The sequence below is a fragment of the Micromys minutus genome (assembly GCF_963924665.1).
Source record: "Micromys minutus genome assembly, chromosome: 27".
NCBI lineage: Eukaryota > Metazoa > Chordata > Mammalia > Rodentia > Muridae > Micromys > Micromys minutus.
In genome coordinates, this window is record NC_137962.1 from 16140403 (window position 1) to 16161041 (window position 20639).

General features: G+C 55.9%; 2 protein-coding genes across 4 annotated transcripts in view; one reads left to right on the forward strand and one right to left on the reverse strand.

Annotated features, from left to right (window-relative positions):
• The window catches only part of PTP4A3 (protein tyrosine phosphatase 4A3), a 30857-nt gene extending 17358 nt beyond the window's left edge, over nucleotides 1–13499 (forward strand). Inside the window, exons 1-6 of one of the 3 annotated variants that reach the window (XM_080939528.1) lie at nucleotides 4992–5120; nucleotides 7779–8685; nucleotides 10105–10197; nucleotides 11645–11775; nucleotides 12323–12397; nucleotides 13064–13499. In XM_080939528.1, the coding sequence (XP_080795654.1) occupies nucleotides 8581–8685; nucleotides 10105–10197; nucleotides 11645–11775; nucleotides 12323–12397; nucleotides 13064–13181 (522 nt within the window). In that variant the 5' untranslated portion in view covers nucleotides 4992–5120; nucleotides 7779–8580 and the 3' untranslated portion in view covers nucleotides 13182–13499. Of the gene's footprint in view, nucleotides 1–4991; nucleotides 5121–5224; nucleotides 5243–7778; nucleotides 8686–10104; nucleotides 10198–11644; nucleotides 11776–12322; nucleotides 12398–13063 lie in introns of those variants that run through there. The other 2 variants (XM_080939530.1, XM_080939529.1) reach the window with 2 other exon arrangements.
• A 1876-nt stretch (nucleotides 13500–15375) lies between these two features.
• LOC308438137 (maestro heat-like repeat family member 5) overlaps nucleotides 15376–20639 on the reverse strand; it is a gene marked incomplete at its 3' end in the record, with an annotated part of 54071 nt that continues 48807 nt past the window's right edge. The window contains 9 exon segments of the mRNA XM_080939439.1: nucleotides 15376–15476; nucleotides 15719–15793; nucleotides 15907–16009; nucleotides 16143–16265; nucleotides 16755–16910; nucleotides 17445–17621; nucleotides 18934–19077; nucleotides 19790–19904; nucleotides 20290–20427. Of these exon segments, the coding sequence (XP_080795565.1) occupies nucleotides 15376–15476; nucleotides 15719–15793; nucleotides 15907–16009; nucleotides 16143–16265; nucleotides 16755–16910; nucleotides 17445–17621; nucleotides 18934–19077; nucleotides 19790–19904; nucleotides 20290–20427 (1132 nt within the window).

A 20639-nucleotide genomic window follows, 5' to 3' on the forward strand; every position in this document is an offset into this window, starting at 1 on the left:
ACCCCCTTGGGGATGTGATGACCTGCTTCCCACCCTCCCTTGTTCCTGCTAGCACAGGTCCCTGGAGGACTGCCTGTCCCCTGTCCCCTGCTCAGCAGGGAGACTTCTATTAGGCTGTGTGATTTTGGACCCTGGGCTGCCTTGAGCTCAGTCCTGGGGCTGCTATCTCAGGTCTTCTGCCTCTACCTCTGACATGGAGCAGGTAAATAAAATTAGCTGCAAGGGAAGGGTAAGCTCTGAGGACTCAGGTGGTGAGTGTCACTGGCCCTGAGTGGGAGGGTTCTTGTTTGGGGACAGCAGGCAAGAGGAGCTTATGGCAGAGGGAAGGGTGTCATAGCACTTTCTAGGAAAAGTGGGGAAGGGTGTCACCCTTGTGACCAGAGTGGCATCTTTTTCTAGCAAGACCCAAGTTCTGTCTTTCTCTCAGCTCTCTGTCCATCATGGGGTATCTGGCCCCCCTACTGTGGTATACCCCTGCTTCAGTGTAGGCTGATCCATGTGGCTCCTGTTACTTCCATAGCAGCCACGCATCAGAAAGTGGACCAGGACCACAGTGGGTGGTGATGTGGCGGTTGGCACAGCTCTGGTGGAGCGCAGTCAAGGGCACCCTCTCAAATCTGCCGCACAGAGGGATCAGTGAGGCCCAGAGCCTCCCCATCATCACCTCCGTCAGCCATATGCTAACACATGGCAGCCTGGCTTGGCATCCATCACCACCTTCAGCCTAATGGCTCCTGTGAAGTTCTGGAGAGTGACATCTCATGCTGGTCATAGCTGTATATAAAGTGACAGTCCCCTTGGCTCTGACGGGTGTGTGGAGAGGCTCTAAAGAGTGTCTGGAGAAGCTCTGAGGGGTGGCTGGGGAGACTCTGAAGGCACCATGGCTGATTGGAGTGGAGTGGGCTTCTCGCCATTTCCTTTGATTGCCCATTGGGTGTAAAGCTTCCGAGGCTGTGCAAGTCACACAATAGGAGACGGGAAGGAGGCCTGGGCTAGAATCAGGCAAGCAGGATGCAGGTACCCCTGATCCCCTTTCCCTATTCTATCTGGCCACACGTAGTACAGGGATTCTCAGTCTTGTGTCTCTGCTGGGGTTTGTTTGTATGTAAATTTGGGGAAACACATGGGCCAGATTGTGAGCCGCCAGCCAGGTAGACATTGGTGTTTGTGCTGATGGAGAATGTGCCTGGTTCCTGCCCTGGGAACTGAGTCTGCCTGAATGCTGCTGTCCCAGTTTCTCTTTTCCATGGTGATGCTGTTGAGCCCGTTTCCCTGTGCTGTAACTCCCTGCCTAGCATCTCATGCTCCCTGCAAACTCTATCTCTGTGATCTTGGGGAGTTCATTATGAAATTTGCTTCCCCAGCCTTAATCCGGTGCAACCATGAGGCATGGAGGGAGCCTAGAAGTGCTTGGTAGGTAAACATGTGACTGGGAACTTGGGACACAGGGTGATCGGTGGCTTCCTGTGGGAGAGAACAGGGTACCTGGAGGTGTGAATCCCATATCCTTTCATTTCTTCCACTGGAGGGCAGTGTGTTTGGTAGGGTACAGGAGCCATGGAAGATGTGTGAGTTGTGACCGGGGGAGACATCATTCCATCTGCAGTTTGAGCCAAATTTTGAGGCCAGTCACGGTGGCTTGCTCGGTGGCTTGACAGATGGCCGAGTGTTCAGTCCTGGTGCTAATCTGTGCTGGAATGTGAGACATCAAGCTGCCTTTCTACATGAACACACGGGCTGTTACCCACTTAACACTTTTCCTGGGTGTGAGTGGGTCACTGATGGAGTGAGGAGGCCTGTGGACACCTGGGGAGCCCTCAAGCCCCCTAGGTTGGCAGGATCAGAAATCGTGAATATTGTCCTTTGAGGCAGCTGGGTTTCCCCAGCTGAGTCCTTGGATGCTTGGATGTTGTGAAAGAGGGACCAGATGGCAAAGGTGAGAAGTCCTGAGACTGGATACAGGAGAGCACTGCCGTGCTGTGGGTGTGAGCGCAGCTTGGAGCTTGCTTGTGACTGTAAGGGAGTTGGGTTTCTCAGAGGAAACTGAGGCACGGAGTTCTTGCTACTCTGTAAGAGCGCTCTCCTCCGTGACAGGAACAGGAAGAAAAGATTCAGGAGCCACGGCTTTGGGTTCATGTGTGTGGAGCATTGGTGGGAAGCACTGAAGGAAGGTAGAATGAGCTGGCCCACGGTACCTCAGCAGACAGCCCCCTTGAGAGCATTGGGAAAGCACCGCCCAACTCTGCATGAGGTAGCCTGGGAAATGGAGGTACCCCGAGTCAGGAGTTCAGGAGCATGGAGCTCAGGCTGGAGAGATGGCTCAGCAGTTAAGAGCACTGGTTACTCTTCCAGAGGTCCTGAGTTCAGTTCCCAACAACCACATAGTGGCTCACGACCAACTATAATGAGATCTGGTCCTCTCTTCTGGTGTGCAGGTGTACATGCAGGGAGAACGCTGTATATATAATATGTAAATAAATCTTAAAAAAATCCACGGAGCTCAGGGTGGACCTTCAGGGGTCAGAGGTCCCAAGTTTGAGACCTGGTGAACTTCATGCACAATGGCCTGGGCACAACAGCCCACTCTGCTGCCTGCTGGCAGAAGTGACACTTATAGCAATTGGCCTGCAGTGCTGCAGACGGAGCTGCTGCCAGGCATGAGGGTGCCCTCAGAGAGCGGGAGCTGGGGTTGGCAAATCACCACCGTGCTCCACAGGGCACTGTTTAGGCCGAGCCTTGGTGGGGACAGCAGGTGCTTGCTTTCTGGAAGCCCAGGGTTGTTTCACAGCCTGTGGCCTGCAGGGTGCTGGCACCACCTTGGAAGGTGGCTTCCCTCTCTAGCAGTGTGTCCATTTATAGAGGTGGCCTTAGGCTCAGTAGAGGCCAGCACTGGTCCCAGGTGGCACAGGGCATCAGGGCAGATAGTCAATACAGGCGCCAGGAGTGTGTCTGCCTCCCTCTTGGGTCACCTTCTCCAGGGACTCTTCCCTGCCCACCCTGCCGACCCTGCCCTCTCTTGGGTCACCTTCTCTGGGAACCCTTCCCTACCCACCCTGCCCTCTAGAGTGTCTGCCACCTGGGACTCTCCTGCAGTCCCTGTCCTATGCGTAGTTTCAGGTAGGCTTTGAGGGACTAAGTTGGGGAAGCCCTTCAAGGAAGGAGGCAAAGGGGCAGCTGACATAGTGGCTCTCTCTTGGAAGGCATGGAGCTGCTGTTAGGGTGGCATGGGTGTCCCCTCCTCTGAGGTTCTCCCAGACCTCGAGGACCAAGGTCTCGTGATAGGCTCTGGATGGCTCCCCAATCTGGACCTCTGCCTAGAACGCCGGGTCATTTGCTCCTTCCATAAACAAGCAGGAGCTTCTTGGTGCCAGGCCTGGGTGGGAGGTGGGGTATGGGTAGAGCTGAGTGCCAGGTTCCTCCTCCTTTAGGGATGCCTTCCCTGGGCAGGGCACATGGCCAACGGGGTTGGGGGTGCCATGGGGTTAGAGAGCCTGTTTTGTGAGGGGTTATACCCCTGGAACTGTGGGGCACAGGGGTGTAAGAGCTTTGGATGGGTTCCTAAGGACTGGTGTGGGTGGAGCTTGCTAGGGTCTCCCCTTCTGGCCCCAGCGATGGGTGCTCTGGGAGGGCTCCAAGAGGCTCTGGATGTGTTATATATAGACTTCTCCGAAAGGCTTGGGGCTCTGCCAGCTCTACCAGGTGCCCCCAGGCTTAGCGAGGGGCCCCAGCATGCTGGGGGGTGGGGGGTCACTTGGAGCCCTGGTTGCAGCCCTGGCTGGTGCAGTATCTCAGAAATTGCTGTCCCTGTCGCTAACAAACCCCTTTCTGGTGGGCCACCAGACATGGTTTGATGTGCTTTCTCCTAGCCAGCTGGGACTGTGGGTGGGCAACTCTCCAAGCATGGTCTAGCTTCCTGGCTGGGTGGGTGACTTGGGTGATCTACTCAGTATCTCTGAGTTGCTGGATGCTGGTACCTTGTAGAGGGTTCAGGGTCTGCTGTCAGGATGGGGACTAGTGGCACAGCCAAAACAGTGGGACTGATCAGCATCTTACTTAATACCATTACTGCTCTGGGTTTATAAGGGTGGTATATTCGGGGATTTCAGATGGCTGCCTGGCTTTCTGGGGGGGGGGTGAGTCAGGATGGGGCTGCGGGAGGATGCTCCAGCCTGGACATTATCAGCCCTACTTAACCTGAACGAGGGATAGTAGGCTCTGTGGTGCAAGGCTGGCTAATGAGACTTCTCTCTGGGAGTATTAGGAGCATGCCCTCTCCTGGCTCAGGTCCAGCCTTTCAGGGACCATTCCTCTCCCCAGCACCAACTAATGATTGCAGGGCCAGGCCTCTGTCTGGGAGCAGGGCTTGGACCAGGGTTCCCAGCAAGGCAAGCCCTCTGGGGAGTCTGTGAGCCGGAACTCAACAAATCCTGCTCCAGAAGGCTCCCAGGGCAATACAGCCACTGGGGCAGGTGTGGATTGACATCTGTCACCATTCTAGGGCTGGAGAGCACAGGGTTCCAGTCTGGGATGACTCTGGTCAGTGGAGCCAAGGAGATCCTGCTGGGGGGGGGGTGTGCCCTGGAAGGCTTCAGGAGAGTTGGGTGGGTGTCAGTTGCCTTGGAGATGAGCCTGTACAGAGTCCTGTGTGACTCGAGTGTGCGTGGGTTCAGTCCCTCAGTTTCTTCAGCTGTAGTCTGGGAGTGGCGGCTCTTAAGGTGAAGTGAGCGACCACACAGTAGCTGTTCAGTGAATGCACATGAAGCCGGAGAGCTGGAAGCGTTCCTGCAGGCCGGTGGCCCCTCTGCAGAGGAAGGTCTCCGGCCCAGCAGGATGCAGAGGGGATGGCAGGCCGGTCCGCGGTGGTCCTCTCCCTTCCTCCTTCCTCTTCCTCTACTGGCCGCGCCTTTGTTTGCGTGCTATCTTTAGGCAGCAGGTGCGGGAGCCGCTGTGAGTTGGGTCGCCCGCCGGTCACCGCCCCCCCACGTGACGCCGGGCGCTATAAATAGCTGGGCGGCGGGCGGCGGGCATCCGCCCCGGAGCCGGCGCCGCTGCGGAGGGCGCGCGCGGGTCCCGGCCCGGCCGGCCGGCGCATGGAGGCGGCCGCACGCCTGCGGGCGCGGGTGAGCCGGGCTGCGGGCGGCGGGGACCCGGCTTCGAGGACGCTCCCGAACCCTAACCCTACTGGGATGGACCCTGCACGGGATAGCGGCTCCCTGACTTCTGGGTGGGAAGCCCCGCTGAGGTGCGGGAGCTGTGTGCACTCCCCAAGTCCCACCACGGGTTCTTGGGGTCCCTAGCCCATCCATGGAGCAGCCTTACCTGTCTTGACAGCACAGAGCCCTGAACTGTGACTCCTGACTCCCTGTCACACGGGGTCCCATTTAGGTCTCTTCTGAAGCTAGATGCACTCCCACCCCATCACCCGAGGGTGGGGCCTCTGTGAACCTTTGTGTCTTCTCCCCCCCCTGCGGGGGGGGGGTTCAAGTGTTTCAGATTACTAGACTCGATGTTGAGAAAACTTGTATGGCTGGACGGCCGGGACTGGGCAGGGTCCAGAGAAGGTCTTTCCACGGTCCTCTGGCCCAAGTCTTCATCTGGCAAACAGGGACAAAAATGGGTCTTGAAAAACATGCGGCTTCTGGGAGCAGCAGAGGGCTTAGGATAATGCTAGAGGAGGCTGGGCCGGGATAGAGAAGGGGCCGTTGGAGAAAAGGCCCAGGCCATAGTAGAGTCGGTCCGTAATGAGCACGAAGGGTGGGGAGGATGTGGTGGCTTGACGGAGTGCCTGAACCCACAGTGGTGAGGGAAGGTGAGCTCAGCTTCTCAGCTTCTGCTACACCGAGAGCTGCTGGGATAGGGGTGTAGGTAGCCCGTGGGCCCACAAGCTTTGGGTCAGGCCTGCTAGAGTGCAGTAGGGGACCTCTGAGTCCCCCACCCCCACTCCCTGTGCTTGCTCTCTGGGCTTCTCAACCCCACAGAGGTGATGTGTCCAGCTGGGCGTGGCAGAGCCAGGTAGATCTCTGTGAGTCCGAGGTCAGCCTGGTCTTCAGAGTCCGTTCCAGGAGGCGGGACAGGGACAGAAACACTGTCTGCAAAGAGGGTGAAGGGAGTCATGTGTCAAGGGAGGGGTTCCTTTTGCAGGGCAGACACCATGTGGTTGAGCCTGGGTAGACTCAAGGCATACTGTGGGCATGCCTCTTTGCCCACACTTATGGGTGTGGCCCAGTCTGCAGTGAACTGTGCAGGTGTGGTAAGACACAGTCCAGCCTAGTGACACCTACACCTGGCCCACTGGCCCCATCCTCTTTGTCTTGCTGGAGCATTATAGGTGGTTCAGGCTTCCTTGACCCAGATGTTGCTCTTGTTACCCCTGGAGTCTTATAACCCACCTCCACCCCTGCAGTAGCTGTTAGGTGCAGTCAGCAATGCAGGAGCCTACCAGTGTTCTCTGGCTTCCTGGGGCCTTCTCTTCTTTTCTTCTGTACACACAAGGGCATTGCAGTGTGCACACATGGGATGCTCCTCCCAGGAGGCCCAGGTGTTTGTGTCATAGCATGAGAGAAGGCTCTCTGCTCACACCGGGCTGGTTGTGGCTCTGCATGCACAGGGGCTGAGGACCTGGCCCACTAAAGCAGGCACAGGACTCCTTTTTGCCCTCCTCCAAGGTGCCCCTCCATCTTAGCCCTTCCAGAATGGTGGCAAGGATTGAGGTGTGAGCCATGGCATTGACTTGGAGTGGAGGGCCGAGCTGTTCTCAGGTGTAGAAGGTGGCAAGTAAGGATTCTGCGCTATCTGGTACAGCCGAGCCTTGGACAGTGAGGCCTGTGCCACAAGCTGGGGACCAGAGTCTTGTGCTGGGCTGAGGTTCCAAGGGCTGCTGGAGAAGTGGGTGCTGGGGCACAGGCAGAGAGGTAAGAGGTATGGGCAGAATTCTTCCAGGTGGGGTCCAGGAGGGACCTTCCTTTCGGAGAGATGAAAGCTGGGTGGGGGATGGGCCAAGTCCAGGGACTCAGGCTCTAACTGTGGCGCCAAGTTTTTTCAGCCCTCATTGTGTAGGTGAGAACCAGGTCCAGAGAGGCTAGCGACATGCCCAAGGTCTCCCAGGCCCTCCAGGGGGTGACGGGGAGCTAGCTGTTCTTTTGGTTCCTTGCAGCTAGTATATTTGCGGAGGGGAAGGTGGGGTGAATGTGTCAGGGCAGATGTCCTCCAGTAGTGTCCTTCCCCTGGGTCCTGTCAACGGTGTGACTCCCTTCCCGGCCACCTGCGCTGTCACCTCCTTGGTATGAACCTGGCAGCTGGCTCCTTGGCCTGTGGTCTCTTGCAAGGAGAACGTCTTGTTTACCTCTAGTGCCTGGCAAGCCCCAGTGAGTTGTCCCTGTGGTAGAGATTGCAGAAAGCCTGAGGGGCAGTGGTTGAGGCCACTCACCCCCAGTTCCTCTGGTGGTACCCATTGTCCCTGCCCCTACCCTTACAGAACAATCTGAGCTTTACTGTGTGCTGTGTCCAGTGGTCCCAGGAGAAGGACCGCCGCCCCTATGGGCTGTGGGGGGGGGGACCATGCTCCATGACCTGACTTCTGTTGCTGTAGATATACTCTGCTTGTGGCGTTCATATGCTCCTGGGACAAGGCCTGATACTTTCTTCACTTCATCTTGGTGGCTATGTAGTGACTCTTCTGTCACCACAGAGGCCTGGGGTAGCCCTGGTAGGAGCCGTCTGTCCTTTTGTGTTTCACATGGAGAATCCAAGGAACTCCCATTTCTTTCTCCCTCCCATAGACTGTGCCTTCTGAAGACCAGGGTTCGATTGATGGAGGATCCCCAGGAGGGCAGCACTGACTACTGCCGTTCCCAGCATCGTGGGTGCTGCCGCTGAGGAGGCCCGTGCACCTCTGGCCCTCACCATTGCCCTTGCTTCCCAATGGCCTCTGCTGCCAGGCCGGAGGCCAGCACTGCTGCCTGAGCCCGCTGCCTCTCTCCAGGACTTGCTGTTCCCTGATGGGGTAACGTGACAGACTGGATCAGAGGCTGCCTGCCCACCACGGCCCAGGGCCGTCAGAGTTGGTTGAGTTCAAGTTCAATTTCCCTTTGGTCCTGAGTGCTGGGGCTCAACTCTGACCAAAGGGGACACTCCTCTATCCACCCATGCAGAGAGGGTGTCTCCAGCAGCGGCTGCATAGAGGTCACTGCTCTGTGGCCAGAGTCACCAATCCGAAGTTCTCTTTGCTCAGTTTTTTTGGTTGTTGTTATTTTTATTTTTTCGCCCTTGTAACTACTCCACTCTGAGGGACAGGACTTTGGAGCTGCCCATCTTGCTGCGGGGTGGGGGAGGGCTGTGTTTGTTTCTTTTTCCTTTTCTTTTTTAGAATTGGGTTTTTTGGAGTTATCCACCACCAGGCAGCTTCCTCTCCCTCTCCCCAAGTATTTGCACAATATTTGTGCGGGGTGTAGGGGGGCGAGGTTTTAAGAAGTCTTTTCTTTTCTGACAAGCACGGGGATCTCACTGGACTTGGTGTGGGGGGCTGGGGGACCCCCCGTGCAGCCCTTGCTGGCTAGCCCTCTCTGGGTCCCCGGAGGAGGCATGGCCCGCATGAACCGGCCTGCACCTGTGGAGGTGAGCTACCGACACATGCGCTTCCTCATCACCCACAATCCCAGCAACGCCACCCTCAGCACATTCATCGAGGTGAGTGGGCCCTCGGGGTGTGATGGGTGCTCGTGATCAGCTGGCTTTCCTGGAGTGGGTGTGGGGCTGGGAGGATTCAGGTTTGGGAGAATGCACATTGTTTAGGTTATGGTTGTCCAGAATCTTAGCCTCTGCAGAAACTGAGAAAATAAAGAGGCCGCCGAGGGAAGGGGACAGGCAGATGGAAGATGGGCTGGGAGAGCTGCCCCTTGGCTATTTCAGCCCACGAGCTCAGGTGTTAGGAAGCCGTAGGGAAAGAAGAGTCCAGAGAGGCCACAGGTGTCTGTTGCCTGTAGCCACCCTCACTCCACCCCTAGATGGGACCGGGTATTTTTTGCAGTCTGTGTGGGGGACTAGAGTTGCAGCTGTCAGCGTGGCCTCACTGGAGACCCTGGCTAAGGCTCTTGGCTGCAGATCTGGAGCTGCTTGCAGAGCCTTCAGCTGCATGCCCGGCAGTTTGCGGGATAGACTTTTGTGGCTTTACGTTTTTAGTCCTCTTCTCTGTGGCACGAGCTAAGCCCCATAGAAAGATTGCAGAGGAAGGCAATGGATGCCCTCAGTCAGGGAACTGGACACATAGCTGGCTGCTATGCCAGGGAAGGCTGCCCCACTCGCAGTTGAGAACCTTTGTGACAACAGGGCCTGGTGAGGGGCTATAAAATCAAAACAGAACATTCGCATGGTGTCTGAAGTGGACACTCCCTCATTTTTCTTGTGCTCTCAGAAGAGTTGGGTCTTGGCCTTGCTGTGCCTGTTGGCTATCACATGGCCAGCCAGACCGTCACCACTCCCGAAATATCTACTGGGAGCAGGTAGGTGGGGGTTGGTCCTGCTTGTGGCTGTGGGTATAAATACTCCATGTTGGCTGTGAGCTGACTGAACTTTTCTCTGGAGGAACGGTGCTTCCCCGATGGTATTTGAATGGTGTGCCACCTAGCTGGCTCTGAGGTTGCAACCCCTGCTTGCTGGAGACTTGGAAGGGACTTTGGGGAACCCACTCATGAAGCTCAGGAAGGTGGCCTCAGGCCACCCTGCTGGGGACCTAGCGGCTTTATCTGATGACCCAGGCTTTGTTGTTAAGACCCTTTGTCTTAGGTGCTGCAGAGGTATGAGGGACAGGAGGGGTGTCCAATCATAGTCAGTGGTTGAGCTGTGCGTTTTAGTGAACATGGGTGCACCTCTTCGCTTCTTCAGGTGGGACAGGGACAGGTGACCCGGAAGCACCAGCAGGAGACCCTGCTAGTCACTAAGTCTCCAAGCTCACCTGTTGATTGATGCGATCTGCTTGTCTCAGGGGAAGCAGTTTGAGGGGACACAGCTCTGTTTAGGGGTTCCAGAGGGGCAGGCCTTTGGGGATTCAGCATGGGCAGAGCTCTGGGCTGGAGCCAGTTAACTGACCCCTCTATCTCTCTACCCCAGGACCTCAAGAAGTATGGGGCTACCACTGTGGTGCGCGTGTGTGAAGTGACCTATGACAAGACCCCTCTGGAGAAAGATGGCATCACTGTTGTGGTGAGGGACATGTGATTCTGGGCACTGTGGCTGTCCTAAGTAAGGTCTAGGCAGTAGATTTGGGGCTCTTCCCTGTGAAGCTGGGCCTCTCCAGCCCCGTGATACAGCCTGAGCTAACTGTTCCTGTGCTGGTATGTGGGGCAGATGACTGTGAGGAAGTCATCACCCCTGTACCCATCTTCCCAGACTAGCCCTGAGGTGAGGTTGCACACACTTGGTGCTATTGGTCATCTTGAAGCACTTGGCTTGTCTGTGTTGGGGCCTGTGGGTCCTATCAGGTGCTCCAAGTCCATTGGTGCAAGTCCATTGGCAGCCTGTAGACTCTGTGTGGGTCCTTTTAGGAGCAATTGAAGCCTGGAGTCAGACATTCTCTTAGACCCCAGCAAAGAGGCAGGAGAGCTCACCTGGGGAATGGCATTTCCCTAATGGTTGCTGATTCTCTTACCTGCTGGGTGTATTTGGTACTACGGGTTGAGGCTTGAGCCCTGACAGCCCTGGAGACCCTATTGTACAGATGAGGTGGGGCTCAGCATGTGCCTGCCTGGCTCCTTTATGGCTCCCTGGGCCTCACTTCAGCCTCCCATTACTTGCCATGTGGGAGCCTATCTCCTGGCAGCAGTGGGTCCCGGGAGACCCTGTGCAGAGGCCATGGATAGGGATCCTAGCTGCTGTTTCCTTGGCTTCCTTACCCTGGGTGCTCAGCTAAGTGGGGGAGGAGCAACTTTATGGGACTGGTCATAGTGTTTGGAGGGCCAGAGTAGAGACAGCCATAGGGGCCACCTCTAGTCTGGCCTATTGCAGTTTCCTGGAACAAGGCCTCTCTTCCCAAAGCAGAGCTTGGATGAGCCAGGCCTTGCACAGCAGACCCTGGCTGGTGCCCAGTCCACAGCGTAATAGTGACTAGTTTACCCCACTGTGTCAGTGGGGTCTCATATCTACTGCCCGGCAGTTTGTAGAGGAAGAAGAACTTGGGCTCTCTCAGACCTGGGAGGAATCCTGTTGACCCTTCCCTCCTGTGAGATCCTGCAGGCCATTCAGAGCCTCACGGGCCTCCCATAATGTGGTCATTTAGGGGAATGTGAGCCTGAGACGAAGGTATATGAGCATCTCTTAGTGCAAGGTTGCCCCAGCGGACTTCCTTCCTGTGACCTTCTGTCACAGGAGGGACTTGGGTTAGACTCAGGATAGCCACTTAAACTCCAGGAGCTGCTGTTTGGAGGCAGAGACCCCAAGGGCTGCTCCCATCACCTAGCACCTGAAGACCCATGTTGTCACCAATAGGTCCAAGATGACCCCTTCTCCATCTTCCCCACACCATGCTCTAGCATGCCCTGGGCTGGACCCTTCTCCATGTGGGCTAGCTTCCACCTCCCACCTGGAACTCTCAAGGGACAGGGGAAGGAAAGCTGACATCTCTAGGGCTGGTCCTCGGCCTCTTCCTCTGCAGGACTGGCCCTTTGATGATGGGGCGCCCCCTCCTGGCCAGGTGGTAGAGGACTGGCTGAGCCTGCTGAAGGCCAAGTTCTACAATGACCCGGGCAGCTGCGTCGCTGTGCACTGTGTGGCTGGCTTGGGAAGGTGAGTGACAGGCGGGGCTTATGTTGCTGTTGGATGCTCCGCCTGTGGCCCTGTAGTCTAACGTTATTGCTTCATGCATTTGGATGTGAGCCACATCTGCTATGCCTAAGGCCCGGGGTTCCCAGGTCTTTCTTTCACAGCCTGGCAGGGAGGGCTTCCTGCTCTGATCCAATCACTGCACCTCATGCAGAAAAGGAACTGCCACAAAGACCTGCTGGTCATCCAGGCCTGACCCCCTGCTGGGGAGAGAACAGATGCCCACACTAGATGGAAATGGGACAGGCAGGAGAGCATCCCCTGACACCCGTATTGCAGGAGGGCTGGGAGGCAGACTCATTCAGAATGCTCACAGTTATTTTTCTAGGTGCTTAGGCACAGAGAGGCTGTCTGCATCCCTTAGGTTGAACAGGAGGGGCCAGACCTGTCTGGAGTCTGTGCCTTCCAAAGGCAGCAGAGAGAATTGGGGGTCAATCAGACTCTCAGGCCCTGTGTCTTTGTGAGGTGGCATGAGGCAGGGGCATGAGAAGGGCTCTGCTTGTCCCCACAGGGCTCCAGTGCTGGTGGCTCTCGCTCTGATTGAGAGTGGGATGAAGTACGAAGATGCCATCCAGTTCATCCGACAGTGAGTAGCTGGAGTGTGGGCAGCACTGAGAATCTATGGCCGGTTTTGACTGTCGGGTGGGGCTTAGGCTGTCACCACGGCCTTTCCTGGCCCCTCGCCTCTCACTTCTGTAGCCATTCCTGTCAAGTCCCCCTCTCTACCCTCCATGGATGCTCCCAGGCCTCTGTACCTCCTTGTGGTATGGTAGCCTTCCTGGAGAACCCCCATCTTTGTGATCTTCTGGGCAAGAACTGCACAGCTCATGCTGTGCCCCTAGCCTGTGACATGTGTGTGTGTGTGCGCGTGTGTGTGACATACCCATGTGCAGGCACCTCTGTGCTGCCTGAAATAGGCACAGCTATCTCTTGTGTCCCTGGGGCAGTCCTCCAGGGTATAGTAGTGTGGCCTAGTAGCCTGCAGGTGTCTGCAGGGGAGCCAGGGCTATGCAGACTGGTACGCAACCTGAAGAATTGCACTAAACAGATTCACAGTTCTCTTCTTGTACAGCGCTGAGGAGGTGCTGGTTTGCACGAAGCCCAGGCCTCCCTGTTTTCTCCCAGACCACCATCTTAGCCCACCTCCTGTGTGTCTACCCACTCAGGGCCTCTAGGGCCTGGAGCTCCCTGGGGCAGGCAGGGTGTCCAAGCCAGGCTTTATGACCTTCTCTCTGTCTGTCCTTGTCTGCAGGAAGCGCCGTGGGGCCATCAACAGCAAGCAGCTCACCTACCTGGAGAAGTACCGGCCTAAGCAGAGACTGAGGTTCAAAGACCCACACACGCACAAGACCAGATGCTGCGTCATGTAGCTCAGGTCCCAGCCCTGTATACCCTTTACTCTTGTACCTCATATCCATGTCTAAGGAGTCTAACGGCTATGTGCGTTCCTGCTCTGTCCCCGTCTGTGCCCACGGCTGTCTTTCTGAGGCTGTCCCTGGACCCTCTGCCAGTCCTGTCCAACCCCTTCACCCCCTGCCCAGGCCACCCACCAGGCCTGTGTATTGCAGGTGGGTGTTTTTTAACCACTGGGCCCAGTGCCTCAGCAGCACCGCCCTCACCCTAACCTTTTTCCAGCACCTTCGTTACTAGGTGCTCTGGACTCTCAAGGCAATAAATAAGGAGCTGTGGATGTGTGTGAAGAGTGGTGCAGAGTCCGGGGATGGGGTGCGGTCGGGGGAATGGGGTGTGGATCCTGGGAGGCCATTGTCCCCATCTCTTCTTTCCTATTGTTGTTGCTGTGTGCCTCCATGGCGCCCTCTGGTGTCCATACAGTGCGTGCACCCTGTTTTGTTCAAGTTCTTGACACATCAGCTTGGACTGCTGACAGTTGAGGTTGAACATTAGGAGGTGAGACTGAATCACCTCTGCAGGACAGAACCGGAAGTCACTTGCAACTTTGAAGTGGCCTCCAGCTCCCACCTTCATGCGGCTTGTTGATGTGGGGTACAGGTAGATCTGAGTGCTGGTGGGCTTAGGTGATGTGGGTCTGCTTAGGACCTCCTCATCCTGCTCTTAAGTTCTGAGCAGTGGGCTGGCTCCCCCCTTAGCTGAGGAAAGGGTACCACGAGGGACAGTGTCGTGTGGGTGTGCCGTCTGTCTTGTGGCACTGACACACTTATGGAGGTGATCCCCAGGCCTTTGCAGACCCAGTCCCTTCTGTGCTTAGAACAGAACCCGGGTGCCTCTATTTGCTGCCCGCTTGGATATCCCCCCTTCAAGTTCCACCTAGCTGTGGACTAGGTCCCAGAAACCGTTAGGGCCCACGTAGACTCCCCCCAGTAAGGCAGGCAGTGGCAAGGTGCAGCCAGACTCAGTGGTGACCTTGTGTGTGCTGGAAACTCACTACCCCTGTGGCATATTTGCACAAAGTCACTTTTTTTTTTGGTCTGCCTTCTAGGCTTTTTTTTGTTTGTTTGTTTTAAATCTTTAAAAATCTGTTTATTTATGATGTACGAGTGCTCTGCTGCAAGTACACTCACATACATGCCATCAGATCCCCTCATAGATAGATGGTCTTGAGCCACCATGTGGTTGCTGGGAATTGAACTCAGGAGGAGAAGCCAGTGTTCCTAACCGCTGAGCCATCTCACCAGCCCCCACTGCTTAAGTTTTAAGCACAATGTCACTGTCCCAAGAAACATGTAGTCGAGGGACTTGGAGAGACATGGTGTTGGGGACCCAGCTGAGGGTATGCGGGGTCTACCTACCAGAGACTTCATAAGGCCTGGGGGATGTGGTGTGGAGGATCTTGAGTGGCAGGCACAAAGCCCAGAATGGGAGGGCTAGCTGGAGGGTCCCTTGGTGAAGCTGGCTGGACTAGTGGCTCCTGAGAATGTCAGGCTCTGAGCCCACAGGGTCTGTCTGCCATTTCTTAAATAGGAACTGGGGCTGAGGAGGAGGCTCTGCCTGAGAAGGGATGTTAAAGCGGGGCTCTCAGGGAGTTGGGTACCCTCTTCTGGACTCTTGCAAATATTTAACACACCACTGGACTGTGTCGGGGCAGGCTGGTGGGCCCTGCTGGGGGAAGATGCTGCCCTGGGTAGAGAGGCCTGCTGTGATGCTGGTCACTTCCAACACCTCCACAGCTCCATGTAGAGCTCTCACCTCAGGACTCTGGAGACTCTACTCTCAGGCCTCCCCCTACTGGATGGCCTGCTCAGCTGTGGGCACTATGGCCTGGGGCTCTGGTCATGTGGATTTGATCCCGCCCCTGAACTGTCATTAGCAGAGTCTACCACAGAGTTTCCAGGTTGTCTCTGCCCTCCCTCTCCTGTCTGTCACTGTCGGTGTCCTGGAGTCTTGCCAGCATCTTCTAAGGACTTGACTTGGCCACAGCAGAGGGCTTTCGAGTGGTAGGCAGGAAGCTGGCAGCTAATACAGTTTTGTTTTTATTTTGAATCTAGGTTTTTCTTTCAAGTGAAAAAATGTTGTACAACCAAGCTCTTTGGACAGGGTAGGGGCAGGACTGTTCTGGTGGTTAGAGACAGAGAGGATGACTCAAAGTCAATTCTTGGCTTTGGCTGACACCTTCCGAAAGAATGAGAGCTGCCTGGTGGCAAATTCCCGGATGCCGGGTTCAGGGTCATGTCTGAGGTCTTTAAAAGCTTCAGGAGAGAATGGACAAGTCAGAGGTGACCCTGGCTTGGGTTACCCTCCACCCCCAACTCCAGTTTCATCTGGGTGGGAGGCTAAGAGGCCTCTTTCCATCCATTGACCAGCATGAAGTGCCTGGGTGGGGTGGGGTCTGTTCAAGAGGCCCGGGTTCCTGTCTGTGCCACCATCTGAGATGGGCATGCTGCAGGAACCTGGGAGGTATGGAGACAGGCCTAAGGTGTGGTCCACTTACTGGAGAATAACAGCTTGATGTCCTTGTCATTTATCATCTGTGACACGGCCTGGGGTTGGTAGCAGATGGTGTACCCTGTGCAAGATGGATGTTGGATGAAGGCTACTCAGCCCCAGGCCTTCCTTCCCACCCCGTTGGTGGGTAGACTGGGTGAAATGAGGTCTTCAGGCCTGGCCCATGCTGCCCACCTATAAAAAGAGCTGCCCAGGTCTTGATGTGGCGGTGATGGCTGTGAAGGTAGTTGATGGCCTGTGACAGGTGGATGCTGAACTCCTCCTGGCTGTGGGTCATCTGGTAAGAGGAGAGCTTGCCTGTCACTTCTATGGGCCTCAGGGACTGTTGATCTTTACCCTGCCAGCCTCACTTCCCCAGGAAGGAGCTATCTCAGGCCCCCCGCTATTGACCCTGCACCCTGGTCTCTCACCAGGCAGGTCCAGAGGAAGTGGCGGGCGCTGAGGCCGGTCTCCCAGGCTAGAGTGCAGAACAGGGTGTGCCGTGGCTGCCAGCGGAGCAGCACAGCACAGCGGTAGAATGTGAACTTGGCCTGCTGCGGAGACAGCCATAGGAGGGGTCACCCACTGCCCGTGTGTGACTGAGCCCCGGGGTTTCCACTCCCTAAGGCCACAGCTGCAGTAAGCATCTCAGTAGCCTGCAGTGCTCGTGCCTAGGGAGCTGGACCTACCCTAGGGTCACAGCGCCCTGTGGAAGACAGGGAGATACCCATCTCTGTCTGAATTTTCTGGGGAGCTGGCTGTTACTGTCCCCTCCCCCATGTTAGGAGAGTGGAACACAGTAAGGCAGGCTGTATTCTTGTATCAGCAGGTACACTGGTTGCCCGTAACCCGCCAAGCTCTGTTGCAGTTGGTAGACCCACAGATCTGGCTGGCTGAATATGACAGTGCATGGGAGGGACCATGATCTAGAAAGCCCTGCGGGTGGCCTGATCCTCTGCCACTACCCTATTCCACCCTCAGGCAACCAGACCTGGCTGCTCTGTCCCGTGGCCAAGATGAAAGGCTTGTAGGTTGGCACTGACCGTGACAACAGCTGGACACTGGTCCTTCAGGTGCAGGAGCAGAGGCACCATACTCTGGCATACTTGGGTCCTCAGGCCTCTCAGCTGTATGTCTGCCACCGTTGCCACCAGATCTCCAAACAGTGCCATAGCTGCTGCTCGAACTTTGTCCTTTTCCTATGACGCAGGAATTTAACATAGGTTCAAGTGCTTCCCAGCTCGGAGCCCCCTCATTTCCTCAGACCCCTTTGGTCAGGCCCAGGGACTCAGGGTAGCGTTGGTTCTCCTCTCTTGCACTCAGAGGAGTATTAGGCTTTCTCTTAGACAAGGCCTCAGGCCATCCTCACATGGAATTACCCTGTCCTCTGTTGCCCCCCGTCACCCTGACCATGAAGGTAGCTGGGTTACTTATTCCCCATATCCTAGTGGAGAGGGCAGTCATTTTGGACACCTGTCTGAGTGGTCTGTAGTAGGCCAGGACCCAGAGGAGTTGGACAGGCATAACTTGGCACTCTTCAGCCATGAAGAGGGCTGAGCACTAGCCTGACGCACACCTGGCTACATCTGGTGCACCTGTGGGCTCACAGCTTGGCAGCTGCCTTGGGTTCAGTGTCCAGGTGCAGTGAGAAGGCAGAAGGGGTCGTGAGGCCCATGGGATGTTCGGGGAGGGCCCAGGGAAGTACGCCCAGCCATGCCTGGCTCTATTCTCACGTCATCAAAGAAGTAGCGGGCGTTGATAGCGATGCTGAGACTCTGTGCACCTGCACCCTCTGTGCCCAGGCGGTGCAGAACATCTGATACCATGCCCATAATGCCGACCACCACTGCCTCACTCTTTTGGAAGAAGCCATTGAGGAAGGCTGGCAGCTGACCCTGGAGCAGGCTTTCCTATGGGGAAGGTAGTGGGTGGTGGGTGGAAGTCACAGGTCTGCCCCCTTCACCTGACTTCACCTAGGGTACCTGACCCGAGCCTCCGCCGCTGTCTTGCCCTTGAGTCTGGGGTCTAGTCTGGTTGGATAGGATTGGCGAATAGATGGGTAGGTGGAAGGATGGGGGGATGGGTAGGGTAGATGTATGGGTAGGTGGATGACTCCATACGTGGGCAGATGTCTGTCTGTATGTATGTGTATGTATTTATGCATGTATGTATTGATGGATGGATAGGTGGGTGGGTTTACAGGCTGGTGAGTGAGTGAGTGAGTGCTACATTGCTTCCACCCCACCCCATTATTAAGCACCCCATGTGCTACATGCAGTTCAAAGGGCTTTGCTGACCATGGTCACTTTAATGGTTGGACTTGCTTTAACCATGTGCAGACCTCTAAGTCTAATGGATACAGGTTGATGGTCAAGGATATTTTGGGTCCTCATTAGAATTTTAGCTCCGTGGCATCTCCATGATCACATTTTCTCTGAAAGTCCTTCCATTGACAACAGTCTCCCACAGCAGCGACAGAAGGGGCTGTGTACCTGTCACTCCCTAGGGCAGATGAGTGGACACTTCTCTACTAGTAAGGACACTTCCCCCATCTCAGTATATTTATCAGATGGAGTTCACTGACTAGCTCATAGGGTCCTGGCCTTAAGAGGGCGCAGCTCCTGCTTGTGATGGCCGACAGCAGTGGCTTGAGGGCTGACCATGGCCACCACTGGTCTCATGACCTGCCTATGCCATTTCACGGATGTGAATGCTGAGTGCTAAACAGTCTGGGAAGGGGGTTGGTTATTCAGGGCCTTCAGGTCTTGCTCTTTACACAGTGCCTACAGTGAGGGAGGTGTCAGGAACCCTAGGGCCTGAGCTGGGAGGGGTGCAGAAAGAGGGAAGGGCGGGCATCATTGCAGTCTTTCTTGCCCCCCAAGCTGCCCACTGGGAGTATGGTTTGCTATGGTGAGAACATAGGGCTCTTAGTTGGGAGTAGAAACGTGAAGGATAAGGGACTCTCAAGGGGAACACTCTGCGGGGTGAACGGTGCTGTCTGCCTGGCTCCTCAGTGGGCCTCTGGAGCTATGCAGGAGAGTTTGCCCCTTCTCACAGTAAGGAGACATGTTCCTGGCAAACAGCAGTGTCCTCTCCTAAAATACGTCCATTTTGGAAGAGAAGGAAGCCGGGACCCAGAGAGGGATAGTCAGTGTCCCAAGTGACAAAGCTAGGGTTTCAACCCACTGGGCCTTGCCCACCCTTGACCCTTGGGGCTCTCACCTTCTCCGGGTGGAAGAGTATGTTTCCTAGGCCCTGCAGGCTGGCCACACGGATCTCAGAGTTGGGGTCCTGGAGGCTTTGAGCCAGTATAGTCAGAGCAGCCTGTTTAGAAAGCACCTCCAACAAGGCAGGGCTATAGAGGAACTGGGGGCCCCCCGAGAGCAAGCTGGCTCAGGCTTGGCACCTTCTCTTGGTTAGCCTATGTCTTTGTTGTGGGCTCTGAGGCTTAGGCCTGTGCAGGGCTTGGGGAAGGATGGTTGGCTAGTCTCCCCAGGGTACCAGGGTTAAAAAAGCATCTGCAACTTTTCCATGGTCAAACTCTTCTAGGTATGGCTTGTGAAACAGAGGCCTGGTGAGGTTATTTAGCTAGTCTGGAGCCAACTTACACCCTGGGTAGGCTCATGGAACATATAAAAACAGGGCCCCAGGAAGAGCAGCTCACAAATCCTTCTGGTAGAGGGGGAGGAGGCACAAGACCCCTTGCTTGACTTAGACCCAGGTAGCTGGTACCAGATAAAGAAGTGACCTCTCCTTCAAAGCTCTGCCATTGTAGGTTCTAGGGTGGGAGTGGGTGGGGCCCGAGTTATATGTGAGCAGGATAGTGCAACACTTGAATATTATGAGCCCATACCCAAGGCTCATTAACTCTGCTTGGGTCATTGTGGGCAGGGAAGGATGGAGAGACAGGTCCCAGGCTATAGGCAGAGAGGCCCCAGAAGCTCCTGTAGACCTGGAAGGGGTTAGTTTTGGAAACTGGCCCCACAGGGTGAGTCAGGTGGACCATCTTGTCTGGGGTTCAGGCAGACGGAGGGTGGGACGTAGGTTACATGGGACCCTTGCCCCCTCCCTGCCCTACCTCGATGAGGAGCAGGATGGCTGTCTTCCTTTCTCGATCCTGCTGGCTCTGCAGGTTGGGTAGCAAGTAGCCAAGAACTGCCTTGATCTGTGTGCAGTGGTTCTGCACCATGGCCCTGGGGGCAGGGCCTGGTTTGTGGTTACCGCCCACGAGTGTACCTTCTACCACCTCCCAGGCTGGCCAGGTTGTGTCTGTGTGTTCTTCTCCTGTGTGCCAGGCCTGGGCTATGCATGAGGAAGGCAGAGGAGGAACAGACAGACCTTGTTCCTGAGGTCCCATGGCACAAGGGTGTATCTTGGGGAAAGAGTCTGCACCTGCACTCTCTTTGAGTGTGTGTGGTGTGTGCCTCTTGTGTTCTAGAGTGCCGTGAGCACACACGTAAGTCCAAGGGATGCTGCCTTTAGGCTGCCCTTGGTGGCTTCAAATGATCCAGAAAGCTCAGTGGTATAGATCGCTGTGGTCCATATGCCCAGCCTCCCCTTCCCTTGCCCCACTAGTACCTGGCAAGGAGGCCCACGGCATGTGGATAGGTGTGGATGGAGGCGAAGGAAGCCCACGCACTCTGCAGTTCCAGGTGAGCAAAGTCATGCCAGTGTCCTGTGGTGGACAGCAGGCTCTTCAGTGCCTCCAGTGACGTGCTGCAGCCAAGCAGAGAGGCCAGGCTCTATCCGGAGCTGCAAATTCCACCGGAGCCTCCTCCTGCTCTTGGGATGGGGGTGGGGGTCGGGCTCTCTCAGCTCTGGAGCCTGCCTCCTGCTAAGGCTCAGGGTGAGGAGGGCTGTGCTGGTGCAAGGACACAGCAGAACACAGTTGTCACTAGAAGCTACTCATTAAAGAAAGTATTTCATTA